The 21,495-nt window shown below is 29.7% G+C and overlaps 1 protein-coding gene across 1 annotated transcript in view; it reads left to right on the top strand.

Annotated features, from left to right (window-relative positions):
• LOC107436394 (glycine receptor subunit alpha-1) overlaps nucleotides 1-18,454 on the top strand; it is a 96,147-nt gene extending 77,693 nt beyond the window's left edge. The window contains exons 6-8 of the mRNA XM_087155451.1: nucleotides 2,460-2,585; nucleotides 6,216-6,556; nucleotides 16,675-18,454. Of these exons, the coding sequence (XP_087011577.1) occupies nucleotides 2,460-2,585; nucleotides 6,216-6,556; nucleotides 16,675-16,848 (641 nt within the window). The 3' untranslated portion in view covers nucleotides 16,849-18,454. The remainder of the gene's footprint in view (nucleotides 1-2,459; nucleotides 2,586-6,215; nucleotides 6,557-16,674) is intronic.
• Nucleotides 18,455-21,495: the final 3,041 nt, after the last annotated feature.

Raw genomic sequence — 21,495 nt, 5'->3', positions numbered from 1 at the left:
TTTGAGCAAAAACTTTTTTCATTATTTAAATTATTAATGTCCTATTGTTTAATAATTATTAATGTCCTATTGTTAAATAATTTTAAATTTTCCACAATCTTTTTAAAAAGTTCCTTTAAAATTCACATAAATTCGATTATCTGGGATATTCGTTTATCCGAAGCTGAGTATTTCCCGACAATGTCAGTAAATTGAGGGAAGCAAACAATTTAGTGTAGAATAAACTCATTTGATGCATACTTGCTACATATAAAAGTATTACAAATTGCAAATGGCATATGTTTATATAGTTTAACAAATGAAACATTATGTCAGTAAATTGAGGGAAGTAAACAATTTAGTGTAGAATAAACTCATTTGGTGCATACTTGCTACACATAAAAGTATTACAAATTGCAAATGGCATATGTTTATATAGTTTAACAAATGAGACATTATGTTATTAAATTTCCGAAAAAATAACGATGGAAATTATCTACCATTACGAGACCTTGCAATTTGAATGCAGCAAAGTTTTAAACTGACAAAAGCTAGCACTAGTGGTTATTACATGTAATTGAAATGCTCTCTAATTATATTGCGTAAGTGTACAAATAATATTGCAATTACATATATATATATATATATATATATATATATATATATATATATATATATATATATATATATATATATATATATATATATATATATATATATATATATATATATATATATATATATATATATATATATATATATATATATATATATATGCTTTCAACTTAATCACAGTCTGCAAAGAAATTTAATCATTCTAAAAAGTTTCAGTTACCTCATCCTCTATGTTCTACACAATTAATAATAAAAGATAGTTGTTATAAAATAAAAACCTCACGTGATAACTTTTGGATTACTTGATAACCCTTTCAAATGTGCCTTTTTAAGTACTTTCTTTTAATAACACCAGGGTTGCAAAAAAACGGTTTTTTGTTTTATAAAAGTTTAAAAAAAAAAGATGTTTTGGTTTAAAGGAAATTTTTTCTCGTTTTGACTGGTTTTTTAAGGTTTTATTGAAAATTAAGATATAATAATTTCTTAATCCCTAAACTAACAGTAAGAATTTCACAAAAAATATTTTCCATTAAAAAGAATTCACAAAAATCTTTTTTTTAGCAACTGATATATATTTTGAATAAAGAGTGAAAAACTTTTGTTCCATAAATATAGTAAAAAAAGTATAGATTCCGATTATACTATTTTATTACTTCACAACTAACTTAGCAGCAAAATCAACATTTAACATCTAAATTATATTTGAGTAGTGTATTTATGTAGAGGTTCCCTCTTTATTGTCAGTTTAAATAAAAATGTATTTAAAATTATTTACATTATTAATATGTTATTATACAATTCGTTATTATACAATTCATAGTGTTATTAGTGTTATTATACAATTTATTTAATTTATATTAGTGTTATTATACAATTTACATTATTGAGTATACAATTCGTAGTATTAATCTTAATTGATTGAAGATTTCTTTTTGGTCATTTTATTCAATATAATCGAGTTTTAAATTAAATATGCTTGTTGACGTATAACAGCATTAAATTAATAAGAAAAATAAACACTTCAAAAATGTATTAAATGAATTTTGAATATTTTCTTTTTTAAAATAGCAAAACAAATATAAATTAAAAATATTTCATTAATGAATATTGGCATACTGCATTTATACAATACAAATTTGAAACCCTGGTAATAATGTATTTAACAAGTTATTTAAAATTAAGTCTAAAAAGAACTCTTTTAATAACTGCTTTTAAAAACTAAAGGAAGGGAAATTAGTGATGGTCTTTCAAGCATTTTTAAAAGACATGACGACTTAATATTTCTCACATTAATTTATTTTATAAAGATATTTTTGTGGAAGCCAAACTCTACATAAATATTAAAAAATCACAAATTTATGTTTATTTACAGTAATAGAGAATTCTATTAGCGATGAAGCTCAAAAATCTAATAAGAAATGTAAGAAAACTTATATTTTTGTATTTGGTTGTAATCAAACTGATAGAATTCATATAAGCAATAGAAAATGTAATTATTAAAATTTTTTTTAAAAAAAATAGTCTTAGAATTTAAATTTTTTTAAATCATGGTTTAAACTAGACAATTCTGAATAGCACTATTCAGATTAATCAATGTTCTTTCTTAAAAATTTTCCAACTTCATGAATTAAATATTTGCTTCAAAATCAGACAACTTTCACCAGTTCGTTTTTCAACCCGCACCACTTCCATAATATAAAAATCTTACGCAAAAACTCAAGCTAATCACGTCATATGTTTTAAGACCAACAATAAGTGACGTATTTTATTTTGAAGTGTTTGTTTCTATCTGGTGGAAAAAATGGTTTCACAGTACCAATACAAATATATATTTGCCAAATTCTCAAATTAAAATTATTTTTCAGTGACACATACAACAAAGAATGTAGTCTTGAAATGGAAGGAATTTCAAATTACTCAAAATATTCTATTAGCTCAATATTATGTGAGTGGAAACAGTAGTTTAGGTGGAACAAAGAGGTATAGCATAGGTACGTAAATCTTTTTATTATCACTATAAGAATCCTTTTATAATTTTCTCGTAAATACTCTTTCATTTTATATATTCAAAAAGTATGTAGAAAAATAGCATATATGGGCTAATTTGTAATAACCACCTTTAATGCTTATAATCTATGTCAAAAATGAAAAACATCAGGCATCACCGACAAATACAGAGCAGCAAGCAACAGAACAAACGTGCTCCGTGACTTTACGGACGCCCTATATTTTAGCGAGAAAACAAAAGCACTGTCTATTCACAAAAGAAACCATTTTGAATTGTTAGATTCAAAAAATTTTAAACTGCATGTTTGTAGTTTTGAATGACATCATCCGGGTAAAAGTATTATTTTTCAAGAACTTATTTCCTAACATAATCTGTATAGATCCTGATTTAAAGATGGCACGGAGTTTAAGGCTCTGTATCGGACTTTTCGGTGTAGCCTAATCATCAGCTTTAGATGAATAAGTACCTGAGCGAATGGTGTGGGTAACAAATATCACTGTATTATGGTGACTCCCTTCGTCAACAACTTGCTGCTGTGGTTTAGAGCAGCGATTCTCAACCTTGGGGGCGCGAGCACACTAGAGAGGTGGCGCGATCCAAGAGAAAATATTACTTCAAAAATTTGATTAACTGACTGAAAAGAAAGCACACATACGCATAGAAAACAAAATACATTTCAACTTATTTTACTTTAATAAGTTATTAAATAACTTATTAAATCAAAACTTAGGGTGGGTGAGCCAAAGGTGGCCATGGCTACCCTTGGCTCATTTGGAGTGGCAAATTATTTTTATATGTATCATATACATTGATAGTTCTTGTGTGACGTCACTAGTGATACTTTTGAGTTAACTCATTGAAATAAATCAAGAATTACTGAGTTCATTCTTTCAAAAGAGTTCACTAACAGTAACTAGTAAGTAAGAGTTAACTAATCATATTGGAGTTAACTAACCTAACCCATAACTAGTATAAAAATACCCAATTTAAGAAAATAACAGAATCTATCACAAAAACAAATTGTCTTTTGGTTTCACCACTTGTCGTGAAGTCTAGGAATTTTTCTTTATCAATTGAGAGTCATTCGGGAGTCTTATGAAATAGATCCCTAACCCACTCGCAACATACTACCAGTTTTTCATCAGAAAAAAAATACCTTTTTTAATTATTTGTCAGCATGGCTTAATGATTTTAAAAGGTTACAAAAACAAATTTTAGATGTTCTTTGTTAGTCTTGTAAGTTTTAGTACAATCAGCCACATTTGCAAACATTGTTAGGCTTTTTTACTTTAAATTTCCGCTCCACAATTCCAATTTTCTACGAAAAGCATTAACTTTATCACTTGTATCCAACATATGTGTAATAAAATAGTAACGCTGAATGTACTGAACCCATGTCTTTACAAAGTGCGGAAAAAATTCTCGATTTCAGGGGCCTCATTTTTGTATAATTTACTACGGTTATGACAATAGTTAACACAATATTCAGACCATGACTCATTTCTTTCGAAGCCAAAACTTTTCTGTGGTTCATGTAATGCGTCCAGACGCACTGAGGTGATTTTTGTTTTACAAGTACTTGTATACTTTGGAATCTTCCTGACATTAAACGAACACATTGGTGCAATTTTTCTATTCTACGTTTCCCACGTTTATAAAATCATTTAAAACAGCAAGTAATGGGAGTGCTGTTGTTATGAGTTCTATTGGTTTGCAGAAATGTAGCTATTCTACTACTGACGTAATCACGAAATCGAATAAGCAATTAAATGAGCATCTTTATTACTATCGGTTACTTTATTGAGCGGTATTGAAAATAATTTGTCACGCAACTTAGAGAAAAGCTGACACTGTACATTTTCAGCTATATCACCAATTCGACGAGCAACAGTATCATTTGAGAGATGTATGAACTGCAATTATTTTAAAAATTACATCCAAACATAGTTTCTATTATCTGAATTGCTGCTGGGAAAATAAGTTCTTCACCAATAATGTGAGGTTTTTTACATCTGGCTAATTTACATGAAACTTTGTAAGATGCAATTAAAGTTTTTTTTATTATTCACAGACAAGGTTTCTGTAAAAAAATGATTTTTGCTTTTTATATGATTTTAATTTTAATTTTAAGAATTCTTTCGGTTTTTTGACGTACTTACTATGAAGCTTTTTCAAATGTCGTTTAAGTTTATTAGACTTCATGCTGTCTGCGACCAACATTTTCGAGCAAATGATGCACAGGAACCTTTCTTCTTCATTTACTTCAGTACTGGTAAACTCCAAATTTAAGTATTCTTGAGAATATTTTCGTGATTTTATTTTTGGAACCACGCTTGTTGCTGCTTGACTATCGTCTAATGCTGTTTTACTTCCGTTTAAAAATTTATCCACGGGTCTGCATAAATCTGCTGCCTTGAATATTTAATACAGTGAATTACAATTAACAAGAAAATATGTATAACATACACATTTATGATAGATTCGATAACGATAGAAGGATCAACTCGAAGGAGATTGACTGGAATTTAAATTTGCGTTATCGAACATTTTCCGTCTTCCTATGAGAAAAAATTTGCTCTGCGTATGTTCCAGACGCCATCGGTGGTGTGGATTCCTTTCCACAAATATTACTTTTTTATTGCTTAGTCATGCTTCTGATTTATTTCTTTTATTATTCAAAAAAATGGATTCACTGCTTCTAAATATAGCTCACCCCGTCTAGGTTAACTTTCACTGAAGAATTTTTCTATTTTCATATTATTTTAACGTTACCTCCCTGTTTGGCTCTCATTTCAAATATAATATTTAAATTTTCCTCTCTTTCATTGACTTCATCTGCTCAACGTCCCCTTTGGCAAAATGCAAGATGTGATTTCCTCCAAACGCTGGCACGCTTTTACTTTTGTTTTGGCAGTTAGTTAAAAATATTTTAAAAACAGAATTTAAAATATTCAATATACATTATTGTTGCATACATTTTATTGTAAGCGCGGGGGGCGCTGTGAAAAGTATGATTGAAACCTGGGCCGCGAATACTGAAAGGTTGAGAAAAGCTGGTTTAGAGGATAGAGCTTCCCAATGAGGTGACCCAGGTTCGAATCACAGTAATCGATACAAATTCTGCTCGTATCCGGAAGAAATATCCTCAGTGATACACGGATTATGGGTTACAATCCCCAAGCTGTCGGGATACCGTGTGATGTTTTTTGTGGTTTTCCTTTACATGAAACGCAAATGCAGGTTAGTTCCAGCGGAAAAAAATTCTCCACGAAGGCTAGTTTGTCCCAATTCCTGATGTAGAAGTTTCCTTGTCGGCAGGGTTGGGTTCAAAATTATAAGGTGGCGCAGTCTAACATTGATAATCGTAAACTAAAAATTGGGTCGGCTGTTCCACAACGGTTAAAAACAAATGGGTGTTAAATTTACTAATTAAAAAGTATATTTAAGTTATGTTCTTCGATCCACCAAGATTTCAGATTCATACGGAATAAATGATCAGTAGATTATTTAAAGTGATAATATTTTTAACTCACTGTAGCATAAAACTTTTCTTGACATATTTTAAACAAATTGTTGGAAGTTTTTTGTTTTTGACTTATAAATCATTTTTTAGGTGAATTTTCCTTTGTTGCTGGAAGAATCCATTTAGCCAGAAGATTAGGATATTTCTTAATTAATAAGTACATCCCATGCGTCCTCATTATTTGTATGTCTTTTGTAACATTTTGGATTCCTGCTGAAGCCTATCCTGCAAGAGTTACTTTATCAGTTACATCTCTACTAACAATTGTAACTCAACAATATCAAAGTGCAATGCCTTCTGTATCGTATGTCGTTGCTTTGAATATTTGGATGCTTTCTTGTATTGGATTTGTATTCTGTTCTCTTCTTGAGTATGCTTTTGTAATTGCGGTCATGAATAACAAAGGAGCTGAGATATGGCCATTTCGTAAGGTAAATATCTTTAATTATATTCTGTGAAACACACCCAGACTATGAAACCATACTTCCACTGTAGGTTACGAAGCCTCCATGACGACTGACGCGAGTGCGTTTTTATTTAGTTTGTATGGATTAATGCAGCTCCTATTTTAATATTTTTGCTTAATCAATTTTCTTCTATTAAAATATCAAAGAATGTAAAGAATTTTCTCGTCGAATCCTTCACGGAGTTTCTCTCTCAGCACAAACAGCAACTCTTGTTCTACCTACTATTGTAACTTTATGAACAAATTTGGCATCAACCCTTTGTCGTAGTTTTAAATTGGCGTCATGCTGGTCTGAATTAATTTTCGTTGAGCGAAAAGTATAATATGCAAGATTATGAAGAAAAAACAAAATTTATTAATTCTTTTTTAAACTTTGGATTTATGTAACACAATAATATGTTCTAATTTTATGTAAAAATCATATTTTATAGTTCTCCATCGTGTGGTATCTTTCAAAGCACTATAAGCAATATAAAGTCCTGCTTTTTGAGAACATGTGTCGCAAAAATAATTAGCTTGGCGTCTTCCGCCTTTAATTTTTCTGTTTGAACATACAAAACAATCTTTACTCTTTAAGTCTTCACAGTGCCGCAATATATGTAGTTTGCCATTAAGCTATGGCTAACATCTTTGCTATGGCGGCTGAGAGCATACATACGACTAGAACGGTAAAAAAGCTTTAATGGCTGAGAGTAGACTGCAAAGGGTTAATAAAGGAATTTAAATTGTTTTTCTGAAAAAAATATTATTTCTAAAAAATATGACCCAAAAATTTTGATTTCAGTTTACTTCTATCCCTCTCATTTTGAACATTTGACGTGGAAGTAGAAATGGATCAAATACATTGTAAATTACATATAAAATATATATCGTATTTTATAAATTTTACAAACTAGATTTTTTTCAAGAAATTTTTATTTTTTTACGAATTTTTGAAGAAAAGAAAATTTAGGAATCAAATTCAAATAGATCACAGTACTTTGAAGAAAGTGAATTTACATACACTTTTATTATTTCTTTTATTTGAAGCAACTTTATTGCTTTTATGATAGGAGTTTTTTTTAATTCTAATATTAAATGTTAAAAACAATAACAATAAATGTTAAAAACACAGACTTTCATTAGTCAAAAAATGCTTTTCATTCCTTTACTTTGAAAAAAAAGCGTATAAAAAATTATGTGTAGTAACACACAGACATTATAAAAAGAAAAGTTGTGCTGACGGAGTTTTGAACAAAAACTTGACAGCGCAAGAAAATTTTGTTTACTTACTTAAATTAATTTTGTATCTTCATTTATTTAAAATTTTAGTTATAGTTGGTATTGCTTAATAAAAGTTGAAACAAGGTCAACTTTATTTTCGCCTTAAGGTCGATGTGAGATGGCCATCTTGCACAGTAAAAAAAAAGTGAAGCTAAAATATTACATTTCATGCAGTTGACCATGAAAAAAGCTGTAAGGAATGAATTTTACTTCGGAAAAAGAGTAAAAAGAATATAATAAAAGAATAAAGAATATCTTATGTACAGATTTAATTAAACCATTCCAAGAACCTTTACTACGCGTTTTGAGAAAAGTTTTCATTGTTTGTGCATATTTCATGGAGCCATTGCATGTACCTTGCAGATTTCATGGAACCATATTTTTTAGTTGTGGTATTGTATTCTTCACCACAAATGACACACTTATAATTATCAAATTTTGAGTGTGTAGAATCTCGTAATTCACTGATGTGCAAAAATAAGGATGAAATGGTAAAACTAGCATAACAACAAAATAGGCTGTTACAACGAAGTGAAAAGGCATTGAGAAGACCAATCACGGCAAGGAAAAGTAGTAAATTTGCCTATATGCACATTGACGTACCGGCGGGCGTGTCGTAAGGAAATAAAACAAATTGGTGGTGGAAGCGCAGTATTTATGCTAATGGTATTGCACGGTATACATCAGTTTAAACGAAGTGGATTTGTTGTTACGGTGCGATATGGCCAACAGATAACACAGAAGACGACATCTGGATGAGTTTACTCGAGGTCGAATCATTGGACAGTTAGAAGAAGATCAAAATGTGAACAGTGTGGCTGCGTTGTTCGGGATAACCCACGTTTCACGAGCTTGGAACACATTTCAGAAAACAGGAATAGCTGTCCGGAGGTTTAGTAGAGGTTTTCCTCGCACAACCACGCAGCGGACGACCAGTATATAATCCTATAGGCTAGAAGGAATAGACGGCTGACAGCAGGAGAAATCGCTAGGGGCACACACAGCAAGGTACTGGACGCCCAATATCATGTTTTACCGTGGCCAGGAGACTGAACAAGGATGGTCTATTTGCACGATGGCCACTACGGTGTGGTCCATTAACACTAGTTCAACGAAGACGCCGTTTAATGTGGTGCCGGTAACACAACTGAACAGATGTGCAATGGTACTCTTTACGGATGAGAGCAGATTTAGTCTTATCAGTGATTCTGGAAGCATACAGCATGGAGAGAGCAAGGAATACGCAATATCCCCTCTAACATCATCGAAAGAGACCTATTTATAAGAGGCAGAGTTCTTGTATGAGGTGGTATCATGCTTGGTACCCGCACTGATCTATACATCATCCAAGGTGGCTCAGTCACTGGTGCCCACTATTGTATCAAGGTTCTCCTTCGTCACGTGCGTCTTTTTGCAGTGCTGGGGGTTCTGAGTTCTTTTTACTGAACGATGATGCTGCACCTCAGCGTACAGTAACTGTCACAGAACTGTTTGAGAGTGAATATATTGCATGCATGGAATGGCCGACTATGTCCCCAGATTTTAATCTGATTGAACACACGCTGGACACTCTAGGGGGCTCATGGCAGTACGTGCCCAACAGCCAGTAACAATTCCGCAGCTGCGATTAGAATTACAACAGGAATGTGCAGCAATTCCTGAAGAGCTTGTTAACAACCTGGTCCTCAGCATGGGCAGATGATGGCAATCCTGCATAGCAGTCAGAGGTGACCATATCCCATTTTAAAGGCTACAATATCCTTGCCAATCCCGTGTAGCATTGACGTTTTGATCCTTTATACAATTGTGTTTTAAGCCTATATTTCAATAAAGTTCCTTATTATTCCTGTGGATTAAATTCTTTTTTGCAAGTTGTTTACTTTTCCATATTCTTACATTTTGAGGATCCTGTGGTATAATTTTTTATCGATTTTCAATACTGCAGCTCAAGCGTTCAGTCGAAAAACAACTTCGTCCTCAATTTTTGCACACCAGTGTATGTAGGGTTCCATCTAGTACGTTATAGTGTTGCATCGGATAATGCACTGCTGGACAATTGCTAAGGATAAACCACAAATGGCTGCATAGCGCATAAAAAAAATTAAGGGTGGTAAAATGCCAAGTGAAATAAAAAAAATGACAGAATGTTGACACGTTAAAAAAATGGTAATTTACTGTGCTCTGAAACCAGAAGGTTCGAAATCTGTTCAAGGAATAAAACAGCGATTTTGTATTGAAAACGCGAAAATAAAAAAAATGCAAATACCATTTGTAGGCATCATAGAGTAAGATGTCAATAGGGAGTCATAGAGGGCGATAAAACGTCGTGGCATGCTTTACACGACAGTATTCAGCATCTGTTGGGGCAATTTGTCCCATTTATTTGGCGGTGCACGGATGAGGTGCTCTCGTTTATTGCAGGACATTCTCGATCAGCAACACTCCTACCCAAAGTGTATCACGCTTTTTCAATGGGATTCAGATTTGAAGAACGTGCTGGCTATACTAGGTGTTGAATATCCTCGCTCTGTGCACACTCCTTGACTGTTCGATGAGATGTCTATAAAAACAAATTTATCAGTAACAGATCCATGGAACAAGTGAGGAATCAGAAAATGATTAATGTAACGGTGACCAGTCCCCAGTTGGAAGAATATAGAGGGTGGCGTACGGTCATTAATTATAATGACAACCCATACCATGTCACTACATGTAGGATATCCTTTCTTGTATGTCTACTCAACTAAACGCAGTATCACGCCAGATCATTTGGCCTCGACAATCAAACGAGAGACTTATTCTATTCTCATCAGATAAAAGTGTGGTAGAAGAATGCTGATCAAAATATTGGTAGAAGAATATAAAAAAAACTATGAAAATGCAATCTTTTTTCGGTTATAAAATTCGTTTTCAAAGGAACTGCATAGCTGACAACTTCAGAAGTTTTTATATTAAAAATGGTAATAACAATGTTCTTATACATTCTGGAATTAATAAACGTAGTTTTAAATGATTTTTAACAACTTGAACATGCAAATAGTTTTCAAGAAAGGTCTATTATTTGAAGTAGCTTTTAAGATGCTTACGATAAGAAAATATTTGTTTTCCTTTATCAATGCAATTATGCGATTGTTGTTTCACTTTTCTCGCTAAGTGCAAATGTTGGTTGCTATATAAATGAAAATAAAATTAAAGCAACTTCAATCCCGCCAAACTATCTGGCAAATATCTTTCAAAAAAAAGAGAAAGAAATCTTCCTGATAATAAAATTTGCGCGTGCTGTTATCCGTATAAGTGAAACCAGTACCAACAGCATCATTAAGCAAGAGAACTTCAGTACTTGAGTGCAAGATCGTGATCCAATATGCTTTTCCAAACCTTCCATAATGATTGACGTACACTGAAGGGCCTTTTATTTGAAGACGACGAACATCAACACTATATAAAATGTATGAGAGGGGAGACGCGTAATCTCAAAGCAGCATTCTTAAACAAGTGGGATCAGTTGAAACAGAAATAGCCTTATTTTCAAAATACGCAAAGGAAAAAATTGACTGAATCTTCATGTACTCACTCTTAATTGTTTAAAGGGGTGATCGCTAATTAATTTGTTCAAACAATGTTTTAAGTTACGAAACACAAAAACGTACTTTTTTAAAACTTTTTTCTGACCCTCAAAATATAGGGATACACGCAATTTGACCAGGACATCGGACGCATTTTACTTGTTGCGTATTTTGCCTTATCTTGAGAACTTACTTTTTTGCATATAATTAATTATACAATTAGTTTATCAAAGATAATTACAATGCAAGAAATAATTTTTAATAATTGTTTATTTTAAAATAGAAAAATTTTGCAATTATGATGTAAACAAATTTTTAAAACATTTCTAAGAAAGTAATTTTATATGGCAAAATGCAAAAAGAATTGGTCGTATAGTTTCTAAGTTGCCGGGAAGTCTTAGCCCACGAATAGAGGTTATCGAAATGAAAGAAAACAGTGCTGCTTTTCAGACAAAATCCGTATTGTTTTTTTATGGCATAAACCTTTAGTAAACGTATAACTAAATGGTGTAGAAATAATTTTTATAAATGTATTGACTACTTAATAAGGATAGTTTAAAAATAAGACATAATTAGAGAGTTGTCATAGTAAAAAAATTGTTTGCACAATATTTTTAAAAATATTTAAAAACATTTTATTTAAGAAAATATAAAAAAGCCAGATACAAAAAAGGATGCAAAATGATGCCGAATACAAAGCAATTAAAAGATAGCATCAGCTCACACGATTATATCCGCAAAACAGGCGCTTTCTAATATTGTATTAATATCGCCAAAGCAAAATATAACAATACTATAGTAAGAGGAGCACCCAAATTGAAACTAAAATAGAACATATTAAGTAAAAAATATACGAAATAAAATAAATCAAGCAAAAAATAGAAAATAAAATACAGAATGAAATATAAAATGTTATCTATAAAGCGAAGAGCGATATAGTATGAACTTACACGTTCTGGAATCTCTCAAGAATGATTTAAAATATTTTCGTAATAAGTTTGCCAGATTACAAAATATGAAAATAGAAGAGTAAATAGAGGAATATTTTATGTCTCGTTCTCACGGCACATAAAATACTCACGGCACATAAAGGACTGAAGTGCATTTGATTTTTTTTGTTACTTTAGATTGGCTCGAAAATGGATGAGAGCAATCTAATAATATTTTACTAAATAATTTAAAGTTTATAAATAATAAGATTGATATTTAATTATACAATTTTAATGATTCTAGAATGATTCCGGTTTGCACAGATTTTTAGCCAAGGATTTTCCCGAATTGGATTTGCAAATGGTATAAATATGAATTTAGTTAACAAAGAAGTTTTTAGTAAATTTATCAATAATAATAACATACAATTAACTAAATGTTTTTATTTAGAACTGAATTAGATTAGTCGGGTATAAATTGTTTTCTATCCATTGTTTTTTAATTTTGAAAGAGTTTGTCTATTTTTTTTTTTTTTGGATAAATGAAAATTACTACATATTCTTTTAATTCTATTCACTTGATTAAAAATGGTATTTAATTAAATGTTTTTAGAAACATTATAATTCCAAGTAATTAGTTTATATTAAAGTTAAAATAATTTCTTTTCTCGTATAAATAAATCAACAATGCAAATATTTTCTTTTTTATTACCTAAATCCAAACAAATGAAATTAATATTATCATCATGATTACGAAGCAAGGTTAATTCCTTGGGGCAAATATTATTTTTAAAAAATCGCATTATCTTGAAAATTAAAAATAATCAAATCATCAAAAATTTTAAAACAAATTTAGTATTAAGAGAATAATTTTTTTATCATGATAGTGTAAAAATAAGTTAACTAAGAGAGAGGAAAAATCAGATTCTTGTTGTATTCCATCAATTTGAATAAAAATATGCTTTCCATTGTAAAGATAATAATTAAAAAGACATATATTAATTAAAATTTCCCAATAATCAAAATCGCAATTTAGGATATTTTTAAAATTATATTAAAAATTCAAAAGAAAATCTTTTAGTTTAGAAAGGAGAATACTATTGGAAGGATTCTGGAAATCAAGAGAAGTCGCAATAGAATAATTCTATTTTGTTTAATAAATTCTAAAACCGGTATATCATTAGTGATAATCCAAGAAAAACCTTTTTTTTTTAAATGTTTTTAAAATTATTTTATTTTAATAATTTTTCTTCTTTTCATTCATCTTTATTATTTTTCATGCTTTCTCTAGATTTTTTTAACTTATTTTATGAGTTCTATATCCTTTCAGCTTATGCGCAGTTAAAGAAACTTATTATTTTTCTTAATTTTCATCGTTTTTCTCTATTTTTCTTTTTATCCTTTTTGTTCTTATATATATATATATATATATATATATATATATATATATATATATATATATATATATATATATATATATATAAAATATATATATATAAACGCGAAAGCGTTTAATGTGGAATAATAATTTAAGAAGGGGAATTTAGATAAGGAAATAGCATAAAAGGATAGATAGAAGCTTTTTATGTTACACGCCCCTTCCCGAAAATCTTTAATTACCATCTCAAAATTGAATAAAAAACATCTATTTACAATACTTTCCCAGGGATAGAAGAACACTTAACATGAAAAGAATAAAATTTGTAATCTCTACACTCATTACATAAAAGTAATATGAATTATAAAGAAATGCATTTTTGCACACAGGATAAAAATTTTAACACAATTAAAATGTTGTAAAAAAGAAATTTCTGTAGCTGGGCTACTAGCAAATTGAAGAGTTTGATCATCATTTCTAACAGTCTTTATGACTTAACAGCTTCTTTCAGTTCGAAGTCATTTGTTTGTAGTTCACAAAAAAACTTCAGCATCGCTTACTTTTTCTACTTTGAAGTTCAAAAGGCTGTTTTTTGAAGTCTCCATCGTATTATGAAATGATGCTTTTTTACGAATAATATCCTATTTTTGTAACTACTGTGTGTTTGAAACTGTTACTCATGTCTGTTGGGTCAAGTTTAGCTTATCTAAAGCCAGCGCTGTCTACGGTTATTTTGAAAATGGCTCTAAACGTCGATATAGAGAAAAGCCACAGTTTTGTGAAAATAAAAAGCGTTTGTGGTCTAATTTTTTAAAATTTAAAAACTTACTCGGATGCTGTCTTACCAGGGCAATCCATAAAAATTTGCTGAAACTGAGAATAGGATAGCGGTTTTCATAATTTTCATCTAGGTGGGAAAATATCGTCAAATTGTCGATTTTTAAAAAAAATTTAAAATATTTAAGTTATTTGTCTGTTCTAAAGCCCAGATAATTCTTCACTTCAAGATTATTTTTTTGTTTAAAATTATAGCATTGCTTCAAGTGTAAGGCACTTAAACAACGCCTGTTTTATTTTCCTTGGCGACAGAGCTTCGAAAAACAACGTTAAGGATTCAGTATTTTTAGGGGAATATTTGCTGGCTATAGGAGGATATCCTAAAGGAGGAAAACAGTCCCAAATCTCAGCAATATTGTGCTGGAAGATCCTAGTTTCAAAAATGTGTTATATAATAATTTTTTTTTATCTATTTGCGGTGTTGACCACAAACAGAGAAAAAGAAACCATCGCCAAACAGGTAAACGCTGAACTCTGAAGGATTGGATCTTCCAGAGAAAGGGGACAACATGTTCTTCTGATCAATGTTATTGCACGTCATATTCAGTACTTTTTTCTTTAAAAAAATATATTTTGCACCAATGAAAAACCATTAACGCTATTTAAGCTCCCTAAAACTTATTCAAAATTTTAATAAACCTAAACGAATTATTCATTTTCAAAAAATATGACAGTGCTAAGCTTCAAAGATCTTCATCCAATCTAGACAAAATAGTAGGAAAATGTTTAAACGACTGTCATTTTATGACGGGAGATCGTTAATGACAATCATAAATTGTTTAAACATTCAGACTAATGTGTTTTTTCTGTAGTTCGAAAAATTATTAAAATTTTTGAAGTAAATATTTTGTACAGTATTAAATCTAAAAGCAAAGAAGATCCCGATAATTTAAAAGATTATAGTTATTTTAATTAAATTTAACTAATTAACAATTAGGAGTAGCTGAAAATCTTAAATTTTCTCTTGGCCCATAACTTTGACCTTTTCCATCCCTAAAACAAAAATCAATTCTTAAATTCAAAAATTTATGTAGATTGCCCTAAGTAAGTTTTAACAGAGCTTTTTTAGTTATAAAAGACTCAAACAATTCAACTATTCAGCTTTTATAGACAACACAATGTTAAATCATTAATACAACCATGAATTATTGCATTTTACAGTTTAAAAAAAGTAAATAAATATTTTCTTAACTTAACAAAAAAGCGACTGGTGGGAAAGCATTTTTAATGATGATCACAAGCAAAACTTATGGTAAGATGACCAAAAAATCTAGTCCTCCCATTTTAAGCTTCTGCTTTTCTGTGGTTTCTGATTAACAATTTTTAAGAAAAAGAACCCCCAGAAAGTTTCTACGGGATGAAATTTACGTCTAAAATTTGGACCAAGCCTCCTGTGTAGACCCCCAGAAGCCAAAAAAAGGAATCCGTCAACATTTTTTCTGCAGTAATAAAGATAAAAGTGAGTAACATTTAATTTTGCAGTATTTTCCTCCCGTCAGAAAAAGGACATGTAACACCACTCCGGGGGATGATTTTTTAGATGTTTCCGCTAAAACTTTCCTGAAATAGAAACTTTTTTTTTTTTAAAACCAAGAACAGAAGGTCCTATCTGAACTTTTTCCGATAGAAACAAAATTGATCAAGCAGGCGGGGTGGTTGTTAGTTTCTAGGAACTTGCAGGCTGTCATGTGACATTCAACCTCTTTGCACCCCATTATCGTCAGATATAAGAAAAGAAAAAAAAGACTTTTAGAAGGGTAAACGCCGTGAAAAGGGTAAATAATAAATATAATTATTTAAAAATTTCGGAAAAAAAGTAACGGTTTCTTTGGACATTTTCGTTACAAATACCTGTACTTCCCCCTCCCCCTAAAAAAAGCGAAAAACTAGTAAAAGTACTAAATTTTGAAAGTAACGAATTACAAGTAAAAGTACGTACTTTTTACTTTCAATTTCGTTACAAGTAACGAAAGGAAAAGTACTGCCATGTATGGTCACGGACAATCAGCTTTAAAAACTGTATTAAATAAACATTTCTTGTTGACAAATTTTTAAACATAAACATTTCTATTAGTGCCATTTGTACTTATAAAATGCATTTTATTTTTAGAACTTGTTTCCGTCTTCAAAAGCTCCTAGAGACCAGGAAAGTGATAAAGCACACAGCACAACTGAAGTTACCAAACTATCTCATCAAACTATTGATAAATTATCACGGTTGATCTTTCCATTGTTTTTTGCTATATTTTGCATTTGTTATTTCGTTTATTTTTGTCGCAGATAATTCTATAAGAATTGATTTCAATGTAAAGAGAAGTTGTACAATTGATGTTAATTTTGCAGCGAAATGATAAAGAACTTGAAGAGGTATCTTGCGACAATATATATATAAATATTTGTCAAGTTATGCACAATTTATGGCTCTGCTTTAAATATGACGTGCAAATTCCTCGTGCCAAACCTCTTTGGGATTTTCATGTACTCAATGTCCTCTTAAATATTCTAATTCATTAGTTCAAATGATATTACGAAATTGGACAAAAAAAGAACTTCTTTTTAAGGGATTGATCAAAAAATTGAACCACAATCTAAAAAATGGAGTCCGATTTGTTTAGAGTAGTCGAAAAATGTTATTTTCTTGATTTGTTTTACAATACTTCTAGAATTTATAATGCAAATCGAAAAACCTTTTACACATACTGATAAAATTCGTTTATCCAAAGATAATTCCATGCAAAAATTAATTTTTAATAATTATTCAGTTTATTAAGTTAAATTATTTAAGAATAGTAGAAAATTTTACGCTTCCTAAGGTAATTAAATTCTTAAACGCCATTTTAAAATATTCATTTTTAACTAACAAAGCTTGAACTAAATCAATAATCAAATAGTTTCTAAATCAATCAATTTCAAAAATTCTTATATTTCAAAATTTGAAAACTATTAAACCTTTGAAACTTAGTTTCGTTCAAAATTTTTGCTGAAAAAGAAATAAAGCGAGTACTCTCCATTCAATGTGGCCCAAGAGTCATAAAAAGTATGTCTTATTTTGCAACTTAAAATAACGTCTACACTGATTTGAACTACATGGAAATCCGATCAGGGTATTCACTTTTTTGTTCTGCTCTCTCTACCTAAAATTATACCTAATGTGCAAAATAGTTCAGACTCATAAACGTGTTATCCCTATGTAAACAGACACTGGAGAAATTTATGCATGGTGTATCCCAAATATCATTCTTAATATAAATTTTTGAATTCTTGAAAAATGAAGTTAAATCGCAAAACGAGTCAGAAGTTTATATTTAAACGAACAAAAACATTAACCACTATCGAAGTATAAATATTCATTTTTTTAAGGAAGTGACTTAAAAATTATATAAGCTTGTTTGATTGAAACAGAGAAGTCGGAAACCTGTTATGAAAAACACGTTTTAACAGACAGTTTCTCTGTTTGTTTCTATATTAATGAGTGACCCTTAGTATGTATTCTTTTTTGAAAAGGATACAATATATAAAAGTTGATCATTATAAAACACTCTGTATATCAGTTCGTATTAAAGTTTTTTTTTCGATCTATATATGATTAAAAAAAAATTTCTGAAGAACAGCAATTAACAAAAATATTCTCCATAACTGACCTTATAATTAAAATTATTTTTGATAATTGAATGGGAATTTGTGCATATAGACAAAAAAAAAAGATGCTTATTTGAGTCAAAATTTGAATATTTAGAAAATAATTGTTATGCAGAGAAAAAAATGAAGCTTGAATTTTTGTGTAATTTTCATTTTTTATTCCCTATAAATAAATATACAAATTTTGTCTGAATACCAATGTCACTTTTTCGAAAGATTATAATAAAAATTCACGATACTTTTCCAAGAAATCCAGTTTTCATAGTAATGAGTCAGACTTCTTCTATGCGTATCTAAAAATCACTATTCTACAATACGTAGTTTCAATGTCTTCAATATAAATATATTGAATATCACATTAATATATATCTTAAATTTTAATACCTAATTTAATTTTTTTTATCATTTTCTGTAGTATGAAGAATATTCTTAAATAGTTTTCCTTTTAATTATATGTGAATCCAGATTCATAACAATCCTTCTAATGTCATCACTGTCTTCTTTATAATTACGTGTCATAGGCGATTCGCAACATAATAAACACTTTTAAATTGTCTTGTACAGTATTATGTAGTTTTAATTTTAATTGTACGTGACTAAAGACTCACCACAGTCGTTATAGTATTCAGGCTGTGCGTCTTCGAGGTTTCGAATTCTTTAAACAAACAAAATTTTACCAATCCATCAACAAATTTTACTTAACCTGATAAGAAACATTTCTCAAATGCTGAATGCGTGAACCTTTGGGAATGACTTCTAATCTAAAGACAGATCGAGAAGCAAGTTATTTAGGATACATCTGTCTCGTATTAGCATTAAGTTGTAGTTGTAGAATATCGACGAGAAAATACAACCAATACCAATGATCGTGGCAACGAGTGTGGCACTGCCTTCAGTCTAGATGTCTTCCCCAAAGGTTCACTCATTAAACAATAGTGAAATAGAGATTTGAATGTTTCTTTATCAGATGAAGTAAATTTTGTTGATGTATTTGTAACATGTTTCGAATAAACCTTCCCAACTCCGGAGGGAACATCCTGTAAGTGGATAGTTAGGAATTTAATAGGTAAAAGGAAAACATATAAATCAGTATAGAGACTTTTACTGCAATTGCAATCATTAGTATGTGCCAATCATTATTATATGTGCAATATTTTATTGAGTATTGTTTGAAACAACTTTTTTTATTTAATGATTTATTTAAAGGCTGAAGTGATTAATAAAATGTTTTTACTTGGAAATGTTGTTTTAATGTGCACTTTCAATTTGAAAAGATTTCTTTTTAAATTTTCTATGTAAACAAAATATATATGTAAAAGAAAATCTGTATTTTATCAAATGTTTCTTAATTTCTATGTAAATTTCCTTTACACTGCTTTTGCGTTTATGGCTGGAAGAAGTGATTCATCAAAAATAAAAATGTATATGGTAAGAAGGGTATCTGTGATTCGACAAAATATTTTTTTTTAACTTCAGCATCGCAAACATAACATTGCTGTATGTCATACATCACATATATCATTAAATAATTAAAAATTAGCAAAGAAAAGAAGAAGAGAAAGAAACACTAAATGAAATCAAACAAAGCTAAAAAAACAAATGTTGTCCCAAGTTAAAAATGTCTTTCCTCACTTGATACAAAGCACTTAAAAAGAAATAAAGATAAAACAAAAAATTACTTTCTGAGAAATCAATTCCTTTCTCTGGAAATAAAAGAGAATTTCAGATTATAAATCTGCATATTTGAATGTTTCAAATATCTTCAACTATCTATAATTCAACTCGTCCTATCTGATTACGGTACGTCTGACGAAATTTTTGATTTTTATGCGATGACGCAATTCAATTGATGTACAAGTGTTAATTTTTCAACGTTGCACAATACATTTAAATTAAAAAGTTCATTAATTATTTTGAAACCTATTCATTTTGAAATGAAATGATGCCTTAACAAATCTTTTATTCATTTTCTAGCTTAACGTTATAAAATTATTCTTGAAAGTATTTAATGTATTTTTAACATAAAATTACTCACATTATTATTTATTTACAAGTTACGAGCAAAAATTTCATGACCTTCTTTAAAAGGTGGTACACAATGAGACATTTCTTTAGTTAATTTATATAAAACTACCTTAAGATGCTAATTAGAATATTAATTAATTAGCTGAATATCAAGTTTACATAGTCTCAATTAAAGAATCAAGACACATTAAAACGTTTAAATTTTAATTAAAAATGTTGTCATTCTCAGGGACGGGTTGCTACGAAGTCTTTTTCTTTATAATTCCGCCAGATGGCGTTCTTTTTAAACTTGTATATATTTGTCTAGTCATTAAACTTTTACTTTCTAACTGAATCTCTGTCTCCACAGACTACGAAAAATAATTCCACCAGGTATTTTATTGGCACTTGAAGTCAAATTCATGAATAATTCATTTTGTAGAATATTGGAAAAATATTTAAGCTTTTAATTTCTATCTGAATCTCGGTCTCCACGGACCACAAAAAATAATTCCACCAGGTATTTTATTGGCACTTGAAGTCAAATTCATGAATAATTCATTTTGAAGAATATTGGAAAAATATTTAAGCTTTTAATTTCTATCTGAACCTCGGTCTCCACGGACCACAAAAAATAATTCCACCAGGTATTTTATTGGCACTTGAAGTCAAATTCATGAATAATTCATTTTGTAGAATATTGGAAAAATATTTAAGCTTTTAATTTCTATCTGAATCTCGGTCTCCACGGACCACAAAAAATAATTCCACATGGTATTTTATTAGCACTTGAAGTCAAATTTATGAATAATTCATTTTGTAGAATATTGGAAAAATATTTAAGTGCATATATGATGCATATAGATTTCATACATAGGTAGATTTCATACATATAAATATTCTAATTTTTAATAATAATGGCAGTTTCCCCGATCGAGAGCCTGATGGATAGACCCACGAATTATTCAGAAAATCACAATTGATAGAGAAGGCTTTCATTCGTAAATTAGCAGAAGCAGAGAAACCTCACAGACTAAACTCAAGGATTTCCATTTAAATATTCATATACAAGAAATTCCACCATTCAAAACAAATTAGTCACTAATTTTTTGAAAAAAAAATTTCTGGATGTAGTTTTAAATGTAGTATTCTCCCTATCAAAGAGTCAAAAATATATTTAAATTTAAATAAAATGCTTTTCATAAAAGGAAAATAAATGCGCAATCATATATTTTAATTAGAACTCTTATAATTAAAAGAATAATCATGAATATTTCTTCAATAACAA

The sequence above is a fragment of the Parasteatoda tepidariorum genome, chromosome 11 (genome assembly GCF_982258835.1).
Source record: "Parasteatoda tepidariorum strain Cologne lab strain chromosome 11, Ptep-v5.0, whole genome shotgun sequence".
NCBI classification, from domain to species: Eukaryota; Metazoa; Arthropoda; class Arachnida; order Araneae; family Theridiidae; genus Parasteatoda; species Parasteatoda tepidariorum.
Note: the sequence above shows the minus strand (reverse complement) of the source record. Positions and strands in the feature narration are given on the sequence as shown.